Source organism: Rhinoraja longicauda, chromosome 5 (genome assembly GCF_053455715.1).
Source record: "Rhinoraja longicauda isolate Sanriku21f chromosome 5, sRhiLon1.1, whole genome shotgun sequence".
Classification (NCBI taxonomy): Eukaryota; Metazoa; Chordata; class Chondrichthyes; order Rajiformes; family Arhynchobatidae; genus Rhinoraja; species Rhinoraja longicauda.
The window spans coordinates 85,238,991-85,261,947 of NC_135957.1; the positions used below are offsets into that span (position 1 = coordinate 85,238,991).

The window sequence follows — 22,957 nt, forward strand, 5'->3', positions numbered from 1 at the left end:
CAGAGTCCGTAATTTCTCTACACTACCTGCCCCTCCACCTATCTTTGTATAATCTGCAAGCCTGACCTACAAAGCCGCCAATCTGCTCATCCAAATCATTAATATACAACGTGAAGAGTAGCAACCCCAGCACCAACCTCAGAGGAGCACCACTGGCCCCCGGCAGCCAACCTAAAATGGCCCCCTTTATTGCCACTCTTTGCCTAAGGCCATCCAGTCAACCTGCTATCCAGGCTAGTATCTGCCCTTTGATACCATGGTCTCTCATCTTCCTTAGCAGCCTCACATGTGGCACCTTATCAAAGCCTTTCTGAACATCTAGGTAAACAACATCCTCTGACTCTCGTTTGTCTATCCTACTATTTACTTCCTCATAAGGTCACTCTTTAGCCTCCTACATTTGAAAGAAAAACATTCCCAGCATATCCAGCCTCTCCCTATTATTCAGGCTGGCAATTAAACAATTCTATAATAACATATAGAATGAAATAAAATCTACGAGGAAGAAGCCATAGTTTGATCTGAGCATTCTATAATGTTTTGTTTTATTTGTAGAGATAGAGTGTGGTAACAGGCCCTTCAGCTCACCGACCAATGATCACCCCTACACTAGTTCTATTCTTACACACTAGGGACAATTTTCAGAAGCCAATTAATTTACAAACCTGTACGTCTTTGGAATGTGGGAGAAAACCGGAGGACCCGGAGAAAACCCAAGTGGTCACAGGGAGAACGAGCAAACTCTGTACAGACAGCACCTGTGGTCAGGATGGAACTCGGGTCTCTGGTGCTGTAAGGCAGCAACTTTACTGCTGCGCCCCATAATTCAACCTCACAATTAAATAAAATCATTGAGGAAGAAAACATGTTTTTAACTGAGCATTCTCATATTACAGCCACAGACTTCATTTATTTTGTAACAATATTGCTAATATCATAATACTGGATAATAACACAATTACTCTGGCTTTATCAACATGAAAGTAGATTTTTTAAATTAAAGTCTAAGTTTGCCGTCAACACAATAAGTAAATAAAATAAGGTAAAGAAACAAAAGTAATTGAAACACGTAATTGAAACAACTATAAAGACACCAAGTCAGTGTCATTCAGCATGCAAATAGGCCATTAAGTCCACCTCATCTATGCTGATCAATGGGCACCTATCCACATTAATCCCATCATCCAACACCTAGGCAATGCAAATGCTTTTCTTAACTGCTATTATGGCTTCTGCTTTCACCACTCACTCTGGCGGAATTCCCTCGGTGAAAAAGATCTCCACAGAGCCCTTCAATATCTCTTACCCGTTACCCTAAATCCAGGTCCACCAATTTCATTCATCTCTGAGAGGGAAAATAAATCCCCAGGGTCTGCCCCATCTATACTCATCATTTTATACATTTCATAGAAAAATAAGTGCAGGAGTAGGCCATTCGGTACTTCGGGCTAGCATCACGATTCAGTATGATCATGGCTGATCATCCAAAATCAGCACCCCATTCCTGCTTTCTCCCCATATCTGTTGATTCTGAAGCCCGAAGAGCTTTTCTAACTCTCTCTTGAATACATCCAGTGAATTGGCCTCCACTGACTTCTGTGGCAGAGAATTCCACAGATTCACAACTCTCTGGATGAAAATGTTTTTCCACATCTCAGTCCTAAATGGCCTACCCCTTATTCTTAAACTGTGACCCCTGGTTCTGGACTCCCCCAACATCGGGAACATTTTTCCTGCCTCTAGGCTGTCCTTCTTAGGCCCCCCTCGGTCATGGCTGACCATGGATGAAAAAAAGAAAGAAAGGAAGACCAGGATTCGTGGTCTGCATCCACTCTGGCGTTGAAGTCGCCCAAGAGAACAAGTTCTTCCTTGCTGGGGATGCTGCTGATGATGGATGCAAGGTTCTCGTAGAACCCGTCCTTTGTGTCTGATGTGGAGGACAGTGTCGGGGCAGACACGCTGACAAGGGTGACTGGGCCTGCGGTGGTGTTGAGAGTCAGGAGTCGCTCTGAGCCATTTCTGCCTGGTTCCACCGTGTTCAGCAGGCTGTTCCTTACTGCAAAGCCTACTCCGTGCTCTCTGGGCTCGTCAGAGTTCTTCGCTGCCAATAAAATGTGTAGTCCTTCTCCTTCAGTGTGCCCGAGTCTGCCAGCCTTGTTTCCTGAAGGGTGGCTATATCTACGTTGAGTCCCTTGAGCTTGTTGTTTATGACAGCTGTTTTCCTGGAATCGCTGATGTCCTGTGGCTTTTCAGAGAGGCCGGTCATCATTGTCCAGACATTCCAAGTTTCCAGTTTTAGAGCTGGTCTCTTTTGATGAGTTCTTTTGTTGGCAGTTGCGATGGTTGCGATCTGCTGTTCGGATGGTTCCTAATCCCCGTGCACCCAGTGAGGATACAATACAATACAATACAATCAACCTGAAGTCGTTGTGCACGTGGGCACGAATGACGTCGGGCGGAAGAGGAAGGAGGTGCTACAGCGGGAGTTTAGAGAGTTGGGAAAAACGCTGAGAAGTAGGACGTCGAAGGTAGTTATCTCTGGACTGCTACCGGTACCTCGTGCTGGTGAGGCCAGGAACAGAGAGATAGAGGGTATGAATTTATGGCTGAGGGACTGGTGCAGAGAGCAGGGATTTAGATTTCTGGACCACTGGGATCTCTTCTGGGCTAGGGGTGACTTGTACAAAAGGGACGGGTTGCATCTTAACAGCAGGGGGACAAACATTCTGGCAGGCAGGTTTGCTAGTGTGACACCTGTGGCTTTAAACTAAGTAGTGGGGGGGAGGGGTTAACAAATTGTGAATATGAAGATGAGGTAAAAGGGAATACAGGAGATATTGCAAAAGACTCTCGGAAGAATGGGAACAGAAGTTCTAGAGCGGAAAAGAAATTAAGGGCAGGGCCAATTGTGAACGATGTGAGAGGGGAGGTAAATACAGAAGTTAAAGTGTTGTACTTAAATGCGCGTAGTATAAAAAATAAAGTGGATGAGCTTGAGGCTCAGTTAGTCATGGGCAAGTATGATGTTGTAGGGATCACTGAGACATGGCTACAAGAGGACCAGGGCTGGGAACTGAATATTCAGGGGTACACAACGTATAGAAAAGACAGACAGGTGGGCAGAGGGGGTGGGGTTGCTCTGATGGTAAGAAATGATATTCATTCCCTTGCAAGGGGTGACATAGAATCAGGAGATGTTGAATCAGTATGGATAGAAATGAGAAATTGTAAGGGTAAAAAGACCCTAATGGGAGTTATCTATAGGCCCCCAAACAGTAGCCTCGACTTAGGGTGCAAGTTAAATCAGGAGATAAAATTGGCGTGTCAAAAATGTAATGCTACGGTGGTTATGGGAGATTTCAACATGCAGGTAGACTGGGAAAATCAGGTTGGAAATGGACCCCAGGAAAGAGAGTTTGTAGAGTGCCTTCGAGATGGATTCTTAGAACAGCTTGTACTGGAGCCTACCAGGGAGAAGGCAATTCTGGATTTAGTGTTGTGTAATGATCCTGATCTGATAAGGGGACTAGAGGTAAAAGAGCCATTAGGAGGCAGTGATCACAACATGATAAGTTTTACTCTGCAAATGGAAAGGCAGAAGGGAAAATCGGAAGTGTCGGTATTACAGTATAGCAAAGGGGATTACAGAGGCATGAGGCGGGAGCTGGCCAAAATTGATTGGAAGGAGGCCCTAGCAGGGAAGACGGTAGAACAGCAATGGCAGGTATTCCTGGGAATAATGCAGAGGTTGCAGGATCAATTTATTCCAAAGAGGTGGAAAGACTCTAAGGGGAGTAAGAGACACCTGTGGCTGACAAGGGAAGTCAGGGACAGCATAAAAATTAAGGAGAGGAAGTATAACATAGCAAAGAAGAGTGGGAAGACAGAGGATTGGGACTCTTTTAAAGAGCAACAAAAGTTAACTAAAAAGGCAATACGAGGAGAAAAGATGAGGTACGAGGGTAAACTAGCCAATAATATAAAGGAGGATAGCAAAAGTTTTTTTAGGTACGTGAAGAGGAAAAAAATAGTCAAGGCAAATGTGGGTCCCTTGAAGACAGAAGCAGGGGAATTTATTATGGGGAACAAAGAAATGGCAGACGAGTTAAACCGTTACTTTGGATCTGTCTTCACTGAGGAAGATACACACAATCTCCCAAATGTTCTAGGGGCTGGAGAACCTAGGGTGATGGAGGAACTGAAGGAAATCCACATTAGGCAGGAAATGGTTTTGGGTAGACTGATGGGACTGAAGGCTGATAAATCCCCAGGGCCTGATGGTCTGCATCCCAGAGTACTTAAGGAGGTGGCTCTAGAAATAGTGGAAGCATTGGAGATCATTTTTCAATGTTCTATAGATTCAGGATCAGTTCCTGTGGATTGGAGGATAGCAAATGTTATCCCACTTTTTAAGAAAGGAGGGAGAGAGAAAACGGGTAATTATAGACCAGTTAGTCTGACATCAGTGGTGGGGAAAATGCTGGAGTCAATTATAAAAGACGAAATTGCTGAGCATTTGGATAGCAGTAACGGGATCGTTCCGAGTCAGCATGGATTTACGAAGGGGAAATCATGCTTGACAAATCTACTGGAATTTTTTGAGGATGTAACTAGGAAAATTGACAAGGGAGAGTCAGTGGATGTGGTGTACCTCGACTTTCAGAAAGCCTTCGACAAGGTCCCACATAGGAGATTAGTGGGCAAAATTAGGGCACATGGTATTGGGGGTAGGGTACTGACATGGATAGAAAATTGGTTAACAGACAGAAAGCAAAGAGTGGGGATAAATGGGTCCCTTTCGGAATGGCAGGCAGTGACCAGTGGGGTACCACAAGGTTCGGTGCTGGGACCCCAGCTATTTACGATATACATTAATGACTTAGACGGAGGGATTAAAAGTACCATTAGCAAATTTGCAGATGATACTAAGTTGGGGGGTAGTGTGAATTGTGAGGAAGATGCAATAAGGCTGCAGGGTGACCTGGACAGGTTGTGTGAGTGGGCGGATAAATGGCAGATGCAGTTTAATGTAGATAAGTGTGAGGTTATTCACTTTGGAAGTAAGAATAGAAAGGCAGATTATTATCTGAATGGTGTCAAGTTAGGAGGAGGGGGAGTTCAACGAGATCTGGGTGTCCTAGTGCATCAGTCAATGAAAGGAAGCATGCAGGTTCAGCAGGCAGTGAAGAAAGCCAATGGAATGTTGGCCTTCGTAACAAGAGGAGTTGAGTATAGGAGCAAAGAGGTCCTTCTACAGTTGTACCGGGCCCTGGTGAGACCGCACCTGGAGTACTGTGTGCAGTTTTGGTCTCCAAATTTGAGGAAGGATATTCTTGCTATGGAGGGCGTGCAGCGTAGGTTCACTAGATTAATTCCCGGAATGGCGGGACTGTCGTATGTTGAAAGGCTGGAGCGATTGGGCTTGTATACACTGGAATTTAGAAGGATGAGGGGGGATCTTATTGAAACATATAAGATAATTAGGGGATTGGACACATTAGAGGCAGATAACATGTTCCCAATGTTGGGGGAGTCCAGAACAAGGGGCCACAGTTTGAGAATAAGGGGTAGGCCATTTAGAACGGAGATGAGGAAGAACTTTTTCAGTCAGAGGGTGGTGAAGGTGTGGAATTCTCTGCCTCAGAAGGCAGTGGAGGCCAGTTCGTTGGATGCTTTCAAGAGAGAGCTGGATAGAGCTCTTAAGGATAGCGGAGTGAGGGGGTATGGGGAGAAGGCAGGAACGGGGTACTGATTGATAGTGATCGGCCATGATCGCATTGAATGGCGGTGCTGGCTCGAAGGGCTGAATGGCCTACTCCTGCACCTATTGTCTATTGTCTATTGTCTATTGTCTAATATATCTTTATTGTCTTTGTACAGGGGTACAAGGAGATTGGGAATGCGCCTCCCATACGATGCAATAAATTAATTAGCTAATCAGTATTAATTTAAACAACCCAATGAAACAAATTGGAACAGTTTTAAAACAGAATAAAGTGCAAGTAGATCTGTGCCGGTTCACTGTGCGATGTGACCATCCGGCTCAGCAGGACCGGTTCATAGCAGCTATGGCCCTGGGGATGAAGCTGTTCCTGAGTCTGGAGGTGCGGGCGGTGGTGAGTTTTATTAATATATATAGATAGATGTACAAGCACACCTAGGTCTCCTTGCACCTCCTTTTTTCCTAATCTGTCACCATTCAGATAATAATCTGCCTTCTTGTTCTTGCCGCCAAAGTGGATAACCTCACATTGATCCACATTATACTGCATCTGCCATGCATCTGCCCACTCACCCAACCTATCCAAGTCACACTGCAGCCTCATAGCATCCTCCTCGCAGCTCACACTGCTACATTTGTTACATTTAATTCCTTCGGCTAAATCGACAATATAATATATATCCAGTGATTTGGCCTCCACTGCCCTCTGTGGCAGAGAATTCCACAAATTCAATAGACAACAGACAATAGGTGCAGGAGTAGGCCATTCGCCAGCACCGCCATTCAATGTGATCATGGCTGATCATTCACAACTTTCTGAGAAGGAACTTTTTCACCCAGAGAGTTGTGGATTTGTGGAATTCTCTGCCACCAAGGGCAGTGGAGGCCAAATCACTGGATGAATTTAAGATAGTTAGATAGAGCTCTGGGGGCTAGTGGAATCAAGGGATATGGGGAGAAGTTGGGCACAGGTTACTGATTGTGGATGATCAGCCATGATCACAATGAATGGTGGTGCTGGCTCGAAAGCCAAATGGCCTCCTCCTGCACCTATTTTCTATGTTTCTATGTTTCTATTGTAAGTAACTGAGGTCCCAGCACTGAGCCTTTCAATCACGTGCCTCTTAGCACAGCCATGATTAAATGATTATGGTTCAAATAAACCATATGGTGACAACAATTAAAGTAAATAATCACCGTAGAACTGGTATTATGCGTAAAAAAAAGAAATATTTTTGTTAATTACCTTGAAGCGCTTCACGTAACTCTTTTTCCAATTTGTTTTTAACTGTAAGTATTGCTGATGGAAATGTTTCCATGCGAACTTTTTCAATATTCTCCAAGATTAGTCTTTCTTGATGTGGCATTATAAGAAGGGCCATATCCAGCACCTGAAAGGGCAGTATAAAAGAGATATATTGTTTTAAAACAGATGACGCAATTGCACGGCTAACAGAACTGCCACATCCAAGTTCTATATCCAGCAATTCTGGATTTAATCCTGTACATGTGGAGTTTGGTAGTTCTCTATAATTTGAATAATAATATTGTATGATAATTGATCAATTTCAAAATTTCTACGATGGGACATTGATTAACAAGCATTCAGAAACATTGACATTTCCCTGGGTATTTTAAGACCTTTAATTGACCAGGCCAATTGGTGTAAGAACAGCTAATTTACTTTGTTACAGTGATCCCACAGCAAGTTCGTAGTCGAAATAGTGTATATATTTAAAATTATTTTACAAATTATTTTATATATTTTAGGTTATTTATAAAATTGTAATAATTTTAAAGATTCATAATCTTCTGGGGATAAAACTTTTACCTAAATTCTGTTTTAAATGAATGATTAGTTATTTTAAAACTATGACCGCTGGTTTTAAATTACATCACTAGGGGAAACATCCTTTCCACCGCTCTGGCAAGACCCTCGAGATCTTATCCGTTTTAATTATGTCCTTTTTTTATAAATTTCAATGGAAACACAATGAGACTATCCAACATTTCCTCAGAAAACATCCCCCTCATTCCAGGTATTAGTCCAGTAAACCTTCTCTAAACTGCTTCCAAATAATGAAATTCCTCTTCAAAAAGACATATAGTGCCAGAGACCTGGTTCGATCCTGACTCTGGGGGCTGTCTGTACAGAGTTTATATGTTCTTCCCTTGATCCATGTGGGTTTTCTCCAGGATATCCGGTTTCCTCTCACACTCCAAAGACATACAGGTTTGTAGGTTAATTAGCTTGGGAAAATTGTAAATTGTCCCTAGCTTATTAAGTTCACTTTATTGTCACGTGTACCAAGGTAGAGTGCAAAGCTTTGTATGTGTAGGATAGTGTTAGTGTGCGGGGAACACTGGTCGGTGTGGACTTGGTGAGCTGAAGTGCCTGTTTCCGTGCTGTGTCTCTAAATTAAATGGAACTAAACTAAACTAAGGCACTAAGTGCTGGAATAGGAGGTCAGGCAGCATCTCTGGATAGATGGATCGATGATGTTTCGGGTTGCGACTCTTCTTCAGACCAATGTTCTTCATTCTTCATATGAATCCAATGCTGTACAAGGTGCTTCAGGTGTGTTCTCAATAATGCCCTGTATAACTGAAGCATAATCTATCTACTTTTATATCCAATGCTCCAGCAAATTTCTATTGTTTTTTTAAACTACCTGCATGAAGACCCGGTCTTTGTGCGCCACAGAGTTCTGCATTCTCTCACCATCTGAGTAGCAATTTTATTTTTTAACTGCAAAATGGCCAATTTCACATTTTCCCACATTATACACCATTTCCCAATCCCATTTACTTAATCTGCTGATTTGACCCCTCCCGCCCTGCAATCTTATAATGTTCCCTTCACAACTAACTTTCCTACATATCATCATCAGGCAAACTGGCAACAACTGGCAAATTGTATAGCCTTCGTCCAAGTCATTTATATAAACTAGCTCCAATACCTGCAGCACACCACTTATCACAATTTGCCAACCTGTAAAAATCCTATTGCTGGCTAATCTCCTTGTATGCTAATATGTTCCCTCCTACACCACAATTTTTATTTTCTGCAATAACCTTTGATACAGCTCCTTCTCAAATGCTTTCTGGACATCCAGGTACAGTACAAATCACTTAGACATTTAATAATTCTTGAGAAAGCATAAGCCACAAAATCAGTGTTATTTTATTATTTATGACCCTTTCTAGTTTAGCTGAAGGTTTAAAGAGAATTGGAAGTTTTCATTCAAATTAAATTGTAATGCCCCTGTCTGACTTGGAAGAGGGCCCTCGAGGAATCTTTAATATGGTACAGCACTAGTTGCAGTATAGTGCATTTAGCCCTTTGTGTCACTCAATAAGTTGGCAGATCCTAGTTTCCTCAACTTTACTATCAACGAATCATAGAGTGATACAGTGTGGAAACAGGCCCTTCAACCCAACTTGCCCACACCGGCCAACGTGTCCCAGCTACACTAGTCTCACCTGTCGTGCTTGGTCCATAACCCTCCAAACTTGTCCTAACAGTCTTAACTGTTTCTTAAACATTGGGATAGTCCCAGCCTCAACTACCTCCTCTGGCAGCTTATTCCATACACCCACCACCCTTTGTGTAAAAAAGTTACCCCTCAGATTCTTATTAAATCTTTTCCCCTTCACCTTAAACCTATGTCCTCGGGTCCTCAATTCCACTACTCTGAGCAAGGGACTCTGTGCATCTACCCAATCTATTCCTCTCATGAGTTTATACACCTCTATAAGATCCCCTCTACACCTCTATCGCACTCTATCCCTGAAAAATCTTGATTTCCTTGCAGATTAAAAATCTAATTCTCTGTTTTAGTTTCAGAGATACAGCGAGGAAACAGGCCCTTCGGCCCATTGAGGCCAAGCCAACCAGCGATCACCCATACACCAGCTCTATCCCACACACAACCGAACAATTTTACAGAAGCCAATTAACCTACACACACTACAAGCCCACCGACTCGCACAGCTATCTGGACTACACTTCTTCCCACCCGGTCCCCTGCAAAAAGTCTATCCCCTACTCCCAAATCCTCCGTCTACGCCGCATCTGCGCCCGGGATGAGGTGTTTCAGACTAGGGCTTCCGAGATGTCCTCGTTTTTCAGAAAACGGGGCTTCCCCTCCTCCATTATAGATGAGGCTCTCACTAGGGTCTCTTCTACATCCCGCAGCTCCGCTCTTGCTCCCCCTCCCCCCACTCGCAACAAGGACAGGATCCCCCTCGTTCTCACCTTCCACCCCACCAGCCAGCGGATCCAACATATCATCCACCAACATTTCCGTCACCTACAACAGGACCCCACCACTGGCCATATCTTCCCATCCCCTCCCCTCTCTGCGTTCCGCAGAGACCGTTCCCTCCGCAACTCCCTGGTCCACTCGTCCCTTCCTACCCAAACCACCCTAACCCCGGGCACTTTCCCTTGCAACTGCACGAGATGCAACACCTGTCCCTTTACCTCCCCCCTCAACTCCATCAAAGGACCCAAACAGTCTTTCCAGGTGAGATAGAGTTTCACCTGCACCTCCTCCAACCTCATCTATTGCATCCGCTGCTCTAGATGTCAACTTATTTATATCGGCGAAACCAAGCGCAGGCTCGGCGATCGCTTCGCTGAACACCTGCGCTCGGTCCGCATTAACGCAACTGATCTCCCGGTGGCCCAGCACTTTAACTCCCCCTCCCATTCCCAGTCTGACCTCTCTGTCATGGGCCTCCTCCAGTGCCATAGTGAGGCCCGCCGGAAATTTGAGGAGCAGCACCTCATATTTCGCCTGGGCAGTTTGCGGCCCGGTGGTATGAACGTCGACTTCTCCAACTTCAGATAGCTCCTCTGTCCCTCCCTTCCCCTCCTCCTTCCCAGATCTCCCTCTATCTTCCTGTCTCCACCTATATCCTTCCTTTGTCCCCACCCCCGACATCAGTCTGAAGAAGGGTCTCGACCCGAAACGTCACCCATTCCTTCTCTCCCGAGATGCTGCCTGACCTGCTGAGTTACTCCAGCATTTTGTGAATTAAAAAAAAAAGTATGTATTTGGAATGTGGGAGGAAAATGAAGCACCGGAGAAAACTCACGCAGTCACAGGGAAAATGCATAAACTTCATCCAGACAGCAGCCGTAGTTACGATCGAACCCATGTCTCTGGTGCTGTGTAAGGCAGGAACTCTACCACTGTGCCACCTTGGGTAACTTTGAATATATTTAAGAATTCAGCTTCCAATGCATTCTTGGGCAAGGAATTCTAAAGTCTTACAACCTTTTTGAGAAAATATACTTTGTTGTCATCTAGGTCTTAAATGGGATCTCCTTATTTTTAGACCATAGGCTAAGCAGAGCTGGGAACACTGAGCAGACTCACTCATTCACTGGGTCAGTGAGGCTGGCTTGCAACCAATGCTCCTGAGCCTGCTCACTCTCCTGTCACAGTTGTTTCTGTACATCTCCGACTTACCAGTGGTTCAGCTTACGAGAGGTTGTCAGGAACAGAAGAACCCTGCCACAAGCTGGGAACTTTCTGTGTGCTTTGTGAGGGGAAACATCCTCCCAGCAAACAAATTGGCCAGCAAACAAATTGACCAGCATCCTAAGGATTTTTGTATGTTTCAACAAGATCACCTCAACTCCAATTAACACATACCTAACTTGTTCAACCTTTCTTCACAAGACCATCCCTTCTAGGACCATCCTAGTGAACCTTCAATGAATAGTGTTCAAGGATAATATACATTTACATTTATAGTAAGTGAATATAACAGTCAAGATGAGGTCTCACCGCTGCTTTGTACATTGTAAAAAGTCTTTGTTGCTTTTATATTATAGACTTCTTCAAATGATATCCACCAGCAGTAGCAGCAGCAGCAAGCAGCAGTAGCAGCAGCAGCAAGCAGCAGCAGTAGCAGCAGCAGCAGCAAGCAGCACCAAGCTGTGTTGCTTGGGAAGTAGTGTGTGGGGATTGTGTGGGGATAGTAAGGAGTAAGACCTGTGTGATCTCCCGGACTAGTTTCGATCGCCTAGCTTGGGGTCGAAGAGGAATTTCCCGGATTTTTTCCCAAATTGGCCTGGGTTTTTTATCCGGTTTTTCGCCTCTCCCAGGAGATCACTCAGTTCTTTTGGGTGGGCGGTTGGAGCGGTTGGAGTAGCGGCCGGGCGGTAGGTTTAGTAACCGAGCGCGGGGCTTTGTTTGGAGAGTATGACTGCCAGGGCAGTTTTTTGTTCTGGGTGTCAGATGTGGGGAATCTGGGAGTCTGATAGTCTTCCAGACATCCACATCTGCGCCAGGTGTGACGAGATGGGGCTCCTAAGGGACCGTATTAGGAACCTGGAGCGGCAGATTGATGACCTCCGTCTGATCAGGGAGAGTGAGGAGGTTATAGATAGGAGTTACAGGGAGGTGGTCACTCCTAGACCACGGGAGGTAGACAAGTGGGTCACTGTTAGGGGGGGCAAGGAGCAGAGGCAGGGACTAGGGAGTACCCCGGTGGCTGTACCCCTTGGAAATAAGTACTCCTGTTTAAGTACTGTTGGGGGGGACAGCCTACCTGGGGGCAACGACGGTGCCCGGGCCTCTGGCAAGGAGTCCGGCCCTGTTGCTCAGAAGGGTAGGGAAAGGAAGAGGAGAGCAGTAGTAATAGGGGACTCTATAGTGAGGGGGTCAGATAGGCGTTTCTGTGGACGCAGTCGGGAGACCCGGATGGTGGTTTGCCTCCCTGGTGCCGGTGTCCGGGATGTGTCTGAGCGTGTCCAGGATATCCTGAAAGGGGAGGGAGAGGAGCCAGAGGTCGTGGTACATATAGGTACCAACAATATAGGTAGGATAAGGGAAGAGGTCCTGAAAGGAGAATTCAGGGGGCTAGGAAGAGAGTTAAAAAAAAGGACTTCCAAAGTAATAATCTCAGGCTTACTGCCTGTGCCACGCGATAGTGAGAATAGGAATGGAGTGAGGTGGAGGATAAATACGTGGCTGAGGAACTGGTGCAGGGAGCAGGGTTTCAAGTTTCTGGATCATTGGGACCTCTTCTGGGGGAAGTATGACCTGTACAAAAAGGACGGGTTGCATCTGAACCCGAGGGGAACCAATATCCTGGCGGGGAGATTTGCTAAAATAACTGCGGAGACTTTAAACTAGTACGGTTGGGGGGAGGGACTCAAACACAGATAGCTAATAGGCAGTGTGTAAGGCAGGAGGCAGAAAAGGGAAACACTCAGACCCAATATGTAGGAGAGAAAGAAGGGAAAAGAAATAAACTGAGAATAAGAAATGAAGGGTCCCTTAAATGTGTATATTTTAATGCTAGGAGCATTGTAAGAAAGGTGGATGAGCTTAGAGCCTGGATTGACATCTGGAAGTATGATGTTGTGGCGATCAGTGAAACATGGTTGCAGGAGGGTTGCGATTGGCAATTAAATATTCCAGGATTTCATTGTTTCAGATGTGATAGAATCGGAGGGGCAAGAGGTGGGGGTGTTGCATTGCTTGTCAGGGAGGATATCACAGCAGTGCTTTGGCAGGACAGACTAGAAGGCTCGATTAAGGAGGCTGTTTGGGTGGAACTCAGAAATGAGAAAGGTTTAGCAACACTTATAGGGGTGTATTATAGACCGCCAAATAGGGAACGAGAATTGGAAGAGCAAATATGTAAGGAGATAGCAGATATTAGTAGTAAGCACAGAGTGGTGATTGTGGGTGATTTCAATTTTCCGTATATAGACTGGGAATCACATTCTGTTAAAGGGCTGGATGGTTTGGAGTTTGTAAAATGTGTGCAGGATAGTTTTTTGCAGCAATACGTAGAGGTGCCTACCAGAGAAGGGGCAGTGTTGGACCTCCTGTTAGGAAATGAGATGGGTCAGGTGACGGAGGTATGTGTTGAGGAGCACTTTGGGTCTAGTGATCATAATGCCATTAGTTTCAATATCATTATGGAGAAGGTCAAATCTGGACCAAGGGTTGAGATTTTGGATTGGAGAAAGGCTAATTTTGAGGAGATGAGAAAGGATTTAAAAGGAGTGAAATGGAAATTGTTGTTTTATGAAAAGGATATAATAGAGAAATGGAGGATATTTAAAGGTGAAATTTTGAGAGTACAGAGTCTTTATGTCCCTGTTCGGTGGAAAGGAAAGAATAATAATTTGAAAGAGCCGTGGTTTTCCAGGGAAATTGGACACTTGGTTCGGAAAAAGAGGGAGATATACAATAAATATAAGCGGCAGGGAGTAAATGAGGTTCTTGAGGAATATAAAGAATGTAAAAGGAATCTTAAAAAGGAAATTAGAAAAGCGAAAAAAAGATATGAGGCTGCTTTGGCAAGTAATGTAAAAGTAAACCCCAAGGGGTTCTACAGATATGTCAATAGCAAAAGGATAGTGAGGGATAAAATTGGTCCATTAGAGAGTCAGAGTGGACAGCTATGTGCTGAGCCGGAAGAAATGGGGGAGATATTAAACAATTTCTTTTCTTCGGTATTTACCGAGGAGAAGGATATTGAATTATGTGAGGTAAGCGAAACAAGTAGAGTAGTGATGGAAATGAGGAGGATTAAAGAAGAGGAGGTACGGACACTTTTGAAGAATATAAAAGTGGATAAGTCTCCAGGTCCTGATAGGATATTCCCTAGGACATTGAGGGAAGTTAGTGCAGAAATAGTAGGGGCTATGACGGAAATATTTCAAACGTCATTAGAAACAGGGATGGTGCCGGAAGATTGGCGCATTGCGCATGTTGTGCCCTTGTTTAAAAAAGGTTCTAAAAGTAAACCTAGCAATTATAGACCTATTAGTTTGACGTCTGTGGTGGGAAAATTAATGGAAAAGATACTTAGGGACAATATATATAATTATTTGGATAATCAAGGCCTGATTAGAAACAGTCAACATGGATTTGTGCCTGGAAGGTCATGTTTGACTAATCTTCTTGAATTTTTTGAAGAGGTTACCAGGGAAATTGATAAGGGCAAGGCTGTGGATGTTGTCTATATGGACTTCAGTAAGGCATTTGACAAGGTTCCACATGGAAGGTTGATTAAGAAGGTTAAATCGTTGGGTATTAATAGTGAGGTTGCAAGATGGATTCAACAATGGCTGAATGGGAGATACCAGAGGGTAACGGTTGACAATTGTATGTCAGGTTGGAGGCCAGTGTCTAGTGGAGTACCCCAAGGATCTGTGTTGGGTCCACTGTTGTTTGTCATTTACATTAATGATCTGGATGATGGTGTGGCAAATTGGATTAGTAAATATGCAGATGATACTAAGATAGGTGGAGTAGTTGATAGTGAGGTAGATTTTCAAAGTCTACAGAGAGACTTGGGCCTTTTGGAAGGGTGGGCTGAAAGATGGCAGATGGAGTTTAATGCTGATAAGTGTGAGGTGCTGCATTTTGGTAGGACAAATCAAAATAGGACGTACAGGGTAAATGGTAGGGAATTGAGGAATGCAGTGGAACAGAGGGATCTGGGAATAACTGTGCATTGTTCCCTGAAGGTGGAATCTCATGTGGATAGGGTGGTGAAGAAGGCGTTTGGTATGCTTGCCTTTATAAATCAGAGCATCGAGTATAGAAGTTGGGATGTAATGTTGAAATTGTACAGGGCATTGGTGAGGCCGAATCTGGAGTATGGTGTGCAGTTCTGGTCGCCAAATTATAGGAAGGATGTCGACAAAATGGAGAGGGTACAGAGGAGATTTACTAGAATGTTGCCTGGGTTTCAGCACTTAGGCTACAGAGAGAGGTTGAACAGGTTGGGTCTTTATTCTTTGGAGCGTAGAAGGTTGAGGGGGGACTTGATAGAGGTTTTTAAAATTTTGAGAGGGACGGACAGAGTTGACGTGGTAAGGCTTTTCCCTTTGAGTGTGGGGAAGATTCCAACAAGGGGACATAGCTTCAGAATTGAGGGACAAAGGTTTAGGGGTAACATGAGGGGGAACTTCTTTACTCAGAGGGTTGTGGCTGTATGGAATGGGCTTCCGGTGGAAGTGGTGGAGGCTGGCTCGATTTTATTATTTAAGAGTAAATTGGATAGGTATATGGATAGGAGGGGATTGGAGGGTTATGGTCTGAGTGCAGGTAGATGAGACTAGGTCAGGGAGAATGGTCGGCGTGGACTGGTAGGGCCGGACAGGCCTGTTTCCATGCTGTAGTTGTTATATGTTATATGTTATATGTTATACACTTAGTCTTCTCAATTAGGGGCTACACTGGAATGCCAACCTTCGGCACCTCATGTCTGAGAATCTCCAAATCCCTCTGTTTTGCAGATTTCAACAGTCTTCCTCTAGTTACATAAAAATGTTTCACCATTCTTTCCTTCAAAGTGAACAACTTCACCTGTTCCCACATTATATTCTATTGCTATCTTTTTGTCCACTGATTTAGGTATCTATCTCTCTGTAAACTGTTTGTATCCTCCTCACAGCTTGCCTTCCCTTCTATTTTGTTTATGACCACCAATTTGACTGCATTTCATTTGCTTTCTAAATTATTGGAGATTGCAAACAATCGTGGTCCCATCCCCCATTCCTATGGCACATCACTGGATTGTTGTTTGCATTCCTGAAAATGATCCCCTTGTCCCAGCTTGCTGCTTCTTGCTGGTGATCTGGTGCTCTCTCCTTGTTTCGATACTACCTGTAATATCATGTGAACATGATCCTCAGCCTCTGAGACAGTCAGGCCATAGCAATGCACCTACCACTGCAACATACGTTCATGACATCTCCCTGGTCTTACACTCATCCATACCCTCATCTCCAATCCCCGATTCCAACATTTCCTTACATCCCTCCTCTTTTCCTCCCTCCTGTCCTTCTCCCTCCACATCCTCCTCTGGCTTTACATTTCACTCATCTTCTTTCCTTATCTGCACTCTTTTGTCTCCTTTTCACTTCCTGCATTGTCGTCTCTATGTCTCACTGGAGCTTGGAAGGATGAGGGGGGACCTCATTGAAACTTACCGAATAGTGAAAGGCCTGGATAGAGTGAATGTGGAGAGGATGTTTCCACTAGTGGGAGAGTCGAAGACTGAGGCAAAAGCTTTGAAGGCCATGAATGGACGTACCTTTTGAAAGGAGATGAGGAGGAATTTCTTTAGTCAGAGGGGGGTGAATGGCCTAATTCTCTTCCTAGAACTTATGAACCACAGGGCAGCTCCAACATGGACCATGGGGGGAGCTCCAATGTGGAAACCGATGGGCATCAGTGGGTTTAATGAATTGCTAACATAAATGTTAGTTTACATAAGTCGCCTATTACATCAGTCGGTGAGTGCCTATAGTGATAAAAACAAATTTATGAATAAATCTATGTATAAATGGATAATGCAACTTAAATGGATGATGGAGAATGGAAGTGTCAGTGTTGCAGTTGAACAAAGAGGACTATGAAGGCATGAGAGAGGAGCTGGCCAAGGTCGACTGAAAAGGGATCCTAGCAGGAATGACGGTGGAACAGCAATGGCAGGTATTTCTGGGCATAATCCGGAAGATGCAGGATGATTTCATTCCAAAGCAGAAGAAAGCTTCTAAGGGGAGTAGGAGGAAACTGTGGCTGACAAGGAAAGTTAGGGATGGAATAAAACTAAAAGAAAAGATAAATAACACAGCAAAGAGGAGCAGGAAGCCAGAGGATTGGGAAACGTTCAAAGGACAGCAGAAGGTAACAAAATGGGCAATACGGGCTAAAAAGATGAAGTACGAGGGGAAGCTGGCCAAGAATATAAAGAAGGACAGTAAAAGCTTCTTTAGATATGTTAAGAGAAAAAGATTAGCAAAGACAAATGTGAGTCCCTTGAAGGCAGACACGGGTGAAATTATTATGGGTAACAAGGAAATGGCGGAAGAGTTGAACAGGCACTTCACATCTGTCTTCACTAAGGAAGACACAATCTCCCAGATGTACTAGAGGACACAGGATCTAGGAGGATAGAGGAAATGAAAGAAATTTGCATTAGGCGAGAAATAGTATTGGGTAGATGGATGGAACTGAAGGTTGATAAATCCCCTGGGCCTAATGGTCTGCATCCCAGGTTACTCAGGGAGGTGGCTCTAGAAATAGTGGACGCATTGATGATCATTTTCCAATGTTCAATAGAATCAGGATCAGTTCCTGTGGATTGGAAGATAGCTAATGTTATCCCACTTTTCAAGAAAGGAGCGAGAGAGAAAATGGGGAATTACAGACCAGTTAGCCTGACATCGGAGGTGGGGAAGATGCTGGAGTCAATTATTAAAGAGGTAATAACGGTGCTTTTGGATAGCAGTAAAAGGATAAGTCCAAGTCAGCATAGATTTATGAAAGGAAAATCATTATTGACTAATCTTCTAGAATTTTTTGAGGATGTGACAAGTAAAATGGATGAAGGGGAGCCAGTGGATGTAGTGTATCTAGACTTTCAGAAAGCCTTTGATAAGGTCCCACACGGGAGATTGGTGAGCAAAGTTAGAGCACATGGTATTGGGGATAGTGTGTTGACATGGATAGAGAATTGGTTGGCAGACAGGAAGCAAAGAGTAGGAGTAAATGGGTCGTTTTCAGAATGGCAGGCAGTGGCGAGTGGAGTGCCGCCAGGCTCAGTGTTGGGGCCGCAACTATTTACCATATATATTAATGATTTGGATGAAGGAATTAGAAGTAACACGAGCAAGTTTGCAGATGACATAAAGCTGGGTGGCAGTATGAACTGTGAAGAGGATGTTAGGAGGTTGCAGGGTGACCTGGACAGATTGAGTGAGTGGCAGATGCAGTATAATGTAGATAAATGTGAGGTTATCCACTTTGGCGGCAAAAATAAGGAGGCAGATTATTATTTCAATGGTGTCAGGTTAGGTAAGGGGGAAGTGCAGCGAGACCTGGGTGTCCTTGTACACCAGTCACTGAAAGTTGGCGTGCAGGTACACCAGGCAGTGAAGAAAGCTAATGGCATGTTGGCCTTTATAACGAGAGGATTTCAGTATAGGAGTAAAGAGGTTCTTCTGCAGTTGTATATGGCCCTGGTAAGACTGCACTTGGAGTATTGTGTACAGTTTTGGTCTCCAAATTTGAGGAAGGATATTCTTGCTATTGAAGGCATGCAGCGTAGGTTTACTAGGTTAATTCCAGGAATGGCGGGACTGTCATATGTTGAAAGACTGGAGCGACTAGGCTTGTATACACTGGAATTTAGAAGGATGAGAGGGGATCTTATCGAAACATATAAGATTATTAAGGGGTTGGACATGTTAGAGGCAGGAAACATGTTCCCAATGTTGGGTGAGTCCAGAACCAGGGGCCACAGTTTAAGAATAAGGAGTAGTCCATTTAGAACGGATACGGGCGGCACGGTAGCGCAGCGGTAGAGTTGCTGCTTTACAGCAATGCAGCGCCGGAGACTCAGGTTCGATCCTGACTACGGGTGCTGCACTGTAAGGAGTTTGTACGTTCTCCCCGTGACCTGCGTGGGTTTTCTCCGAGATCTTCGGTTTCCTCCCACACTCCAAAGACGTACAGGTATGTAGGTTAATTGGCTGGGTAAATGTAAAAATTGTCCCTAGTGGGTGTAGGATAGTGTTAATGTACGGGGATCACTGGGCGGCACGGACTTGGAGGGCCGAAAAGGCCTGTTTCCGGCTGTATATATATGATATGATATATGATGAGGAAAAACTTTTTCAGAGAGTTGTAAATCTGTGGAATTCTCTGCCTCAGAAGGCAGTGGAGGCCAATTCTCTGAATGCATTCAAGAGAGAGCTAGACAGAGCTCTTAAGGAGTGCGGAGTCAGGGGGTATGAGGAGAAGGCAGGAATGGGGTACTGATTGAGAATGATCAGCCATGATCACATTGAATGGTGGTGCTGGCTCGAAGGGCCGAATGGCCTACTCCTGCACCTATTGTCTATTGTCTATTGTCTATCCTTGTAATTGAGGCAGTGCAGCGTAGTTTCACGAGATTGATCCCTGGGATGGCGGGACTGTCATACGAGGAAAGATTAAAAAGACTAGGCTTCTATTCACTGGAGTTTAGAAGGATGAGAGGGGATCTTATAGAGACATATAAAATTATAAAGGGACTGGACAAGCTAGATGCAGGAAAATTGTTCCCAATGTTGGGAGAGTTCAGAACCAGGGGCCACAGTCTTAGGATAAAGGGGAGGCCATTTAAAACTGAGGCGAGAAGGAACTTTTTCACCCAGAGTTGTGAATTTGTGGAATTCTCTGCCACAGAGGGCAGTGGAGGGCAAATCACTGGGTGAATTTAAGAGAGAGTTGGATAGAGTGCTGGGGGCTAGTGGAATCAAGGGATATGGGGAGAAGTTGGGCACAGGTTACTGACTGTGGATGATCAGCCATGATCACAATGAATGGCGGTGCTGGCTCAAATTTCGTCCAATATTGGATGACAAATAAAGCTATCTTGAATCTTGAATCTTGAAAGGGCCGAATGGCCTCCTCCTGCACCTATTTTCTATGTTGCTATGTGGTCTGCAATTATCTTACCTTTGCATCATATTTTTGTGAAATCAGTTCACAGAGAGTAGTCTTTCCTGATGATTTTGGACCCAATATTGCAACCTTACAAGCTGTGTGAGGTTGCGGAGGGAGAAGGTAGGGTCGAGGATTGGCAATAAACTTTGCCATAGTTTCTTCAGATGAAAGAAAATACATTTTGTCTAGAAAGCTGCAAAATAGATAAAGGTTGCAAATATTAAATTTACATTTTAACATGAAGTTTAGTTTATTGTCACGTGTACCGAGGTACAATGAAAAGCTTTTATTGACACCAATGGGCAATTACCATTTAATAGACATTGATTATCTTGTACATGGATTGCAAAGGTTTGAGAGGGATATGGGCCAACACAGACAAATGAGACAAGCTCAGATAGGCATCTTGGTCAGCATGGATCAGTTGTCCCAATGGACCTGTTTATGTGCTGTATAACTCTAAGACTCGATGACATAAAGTACAGTTAATGAGATAAACTCGTTTTGGATTCCTCCACAGGACACATAGAATTAAAATATCATCTGTCATTGGTATTTATATGATTTCAGTTCAGTTGTCACGTGTAGCGGGGTACAGTGAAAAGCTGTTTGTTGCGTGCTAACCAGACAGCAGAAAGACAATACATGATTACAATCAATCCATTTACAGTGTATAGATACATGATAAGGGAATAACGTTTAGTGCAAGGTAAAGCCAGTAAAGTCCGGTCAAGGATAGTCTGAGGGACATTAGTTCAGCACTGCTCTCTGGTTGTGATAGGACGGTTCAGTTGCCTGATAACAGCTGGGAAGAAACTGTCCCTGAATCTGGAGGTGTGCGTTTTCACACTTCTGTACCTCTTGCCCGATGGGCGAGGGGAGAAGAGGGAGGGGCCAGGGTGCGACTCATCCTTGATTATGCTGCTGGCCTTGCTGAGTCAGAGTAAGGAATAAATGGAATCAATAGAAGGGAGATTGGTTTGTGTGATGGTGGGCCATCCTACCTTTCTTTTTCAGCTTTCTTTCCCCAACTCCATCAGTCAGAAGAAAGGTTTAGATTTAGATTTAGAGATACAGCGCGGAAACAGGCCCTTCGGCCCACATGGTCCGCGCCGCCCAACGATCCCCACACATTAACACTATCCTACACACACTAGGGACAATTTTTTTAACATTTGCCCAGCCAATTAACCTACATACCTGTACGTCTTTGGAGTGTGGGAGGGAACCGAAGATCTCGGAGAAAACCCACGCAGGTCACGGGGAGAACGTACAAACTCCGTACAGACAGCACCCGTAGTCAGGATCAAACCTGAGTCTCTGGCGCTGCATTCGCTGTAAGGCAGCAACTCTACCGCCACGCCACCGTGCCGGTAGGAAGGAACTGCAGATGCTGGTTTAAACCAAAGATAATCACAAAAGGCTGGAGTAACTCAGCGGGTCAGGTAACATCTCTGGAGAAAAAGAATAAGTCTTTTTCTCTAGAAATGCTGTTTGGCCCACTGGGTTACTTCAGCATTTTGTGCCTATCTTCAGTCTGAAGAAGGGTCCTGAACCAAAACATTGTCTGTCCATTCCTTCATGGATGCTGCTTGACCTACTGAGTTGATCCAGCACTTTGTTTTTAGCTTGATGGAAATGTTTAATATTCCAAAAGCAGTGCATCAGTGAGGTTATCTAAGGTCCACTGGTAGTAAAATAAAACATGCTTTCCCGTAAAGTATCGGCAAATGTGAAATGAAAATTTAGATGGTTCCCAGTGAAGTTGAAGATGATTTTTTTAATATTATGAACTGTCTAAACCTAATTGTTAAGGTCATGAATTATTAAAATATGTGAGAGTTCTTGAGCAAAATAGGAGGTACTAATGATAAATCTTCTGCACTAATAACACGTGGCCTCAGGTATTCCAAGCATTCAATGCCTCAGTTACAAATCATAATGTGAGCTGTGAAAAGTAGCACATGAGTACTGGTGCACCAGTTGCTAACTTTGTGAAATTGCCAATGCATTGTTAATTAATGAATGACTTGCTAAGATCAGACCTAAACGATCTGAAAAGTCTACTGATCTGATTTTGTAAAAGTGACTGCATTTTCTCCAATTCTGTTTCCTGCAGGATTGCCATTCCTCTCTCCTTGCTTCGCCACCTCTCATTAAGTCACACAGCCCTCAATGTCCATTTCCCGATTAACTACCCATCTATACTAATCCAATTTCCCAACATTTACCCTTCTGCGGATTGATCCTGATACTTAGAACTTACATCAGTAACTCATATTAGACACACTGGCTCATCCCTGCTGCCCATGAATAATGGTATATCTTTTATTGTCCTCTAGTTATCTGGCACCTTGCCCTTTAGCCAGTGAAGATTTTAAAAAAATCTCTTTAGGGGTGATAGCAATCTCCTCCCTTGTTTCCCAAACTAGCCTGGATATCTAATCCAGCATTGGGAATGTATCCACCTGTGTGCCTACTAAATCATCTAATACCTTCTTTTTAATAATAAGAATTTCACCACCCCTCCCAGAATTCTCCAATGTCCTTCTCCAATGAGACTCCTGGGGCCCTACTCTTTCCTTGGTTCTGCACTATTTCCTCAGTTACCCTCTTAACCATGAAGTACTTTCAAGTAGAATCATTACTTGAAATTATAAAGGAAAATACCGTTTATTCTGAACATCTGAAATCAATTAGCAATTGCTGGAAATGCTCATTATCTGACAATGTTGAACTTTAGATAAACACA

At 44.1% G+C, this 22,957-nt stretch overlaps 1 protein-coding gene across 1 annotated transcript in view; it reads right to left on the reverse strand.

The window, feature by feature from the left end:
• Positions 1–22,957, reverse strand: part of ak9 (adenylate kinase 9) — a 135,749-nt gene that overhangs the window by 81,507 nt on the left and 31,285 nt on the right. The window contains exons 11-12 of the mRNA XM_078399888.1: positions 20,218–20,398; positions 6,969–7,113 (exon numbers count right to left, since the gene is read on the reverse strand). Of these exons, the coding sequence (XP_078256014.1) occupies positions 6,969–7,113; positions 20,218–20,398 (326 nt within the window). The remainder of the gene's footprint in view (positions 1–6,968; positions 7,114–20,217; positions 20,399–22,957) is intronic.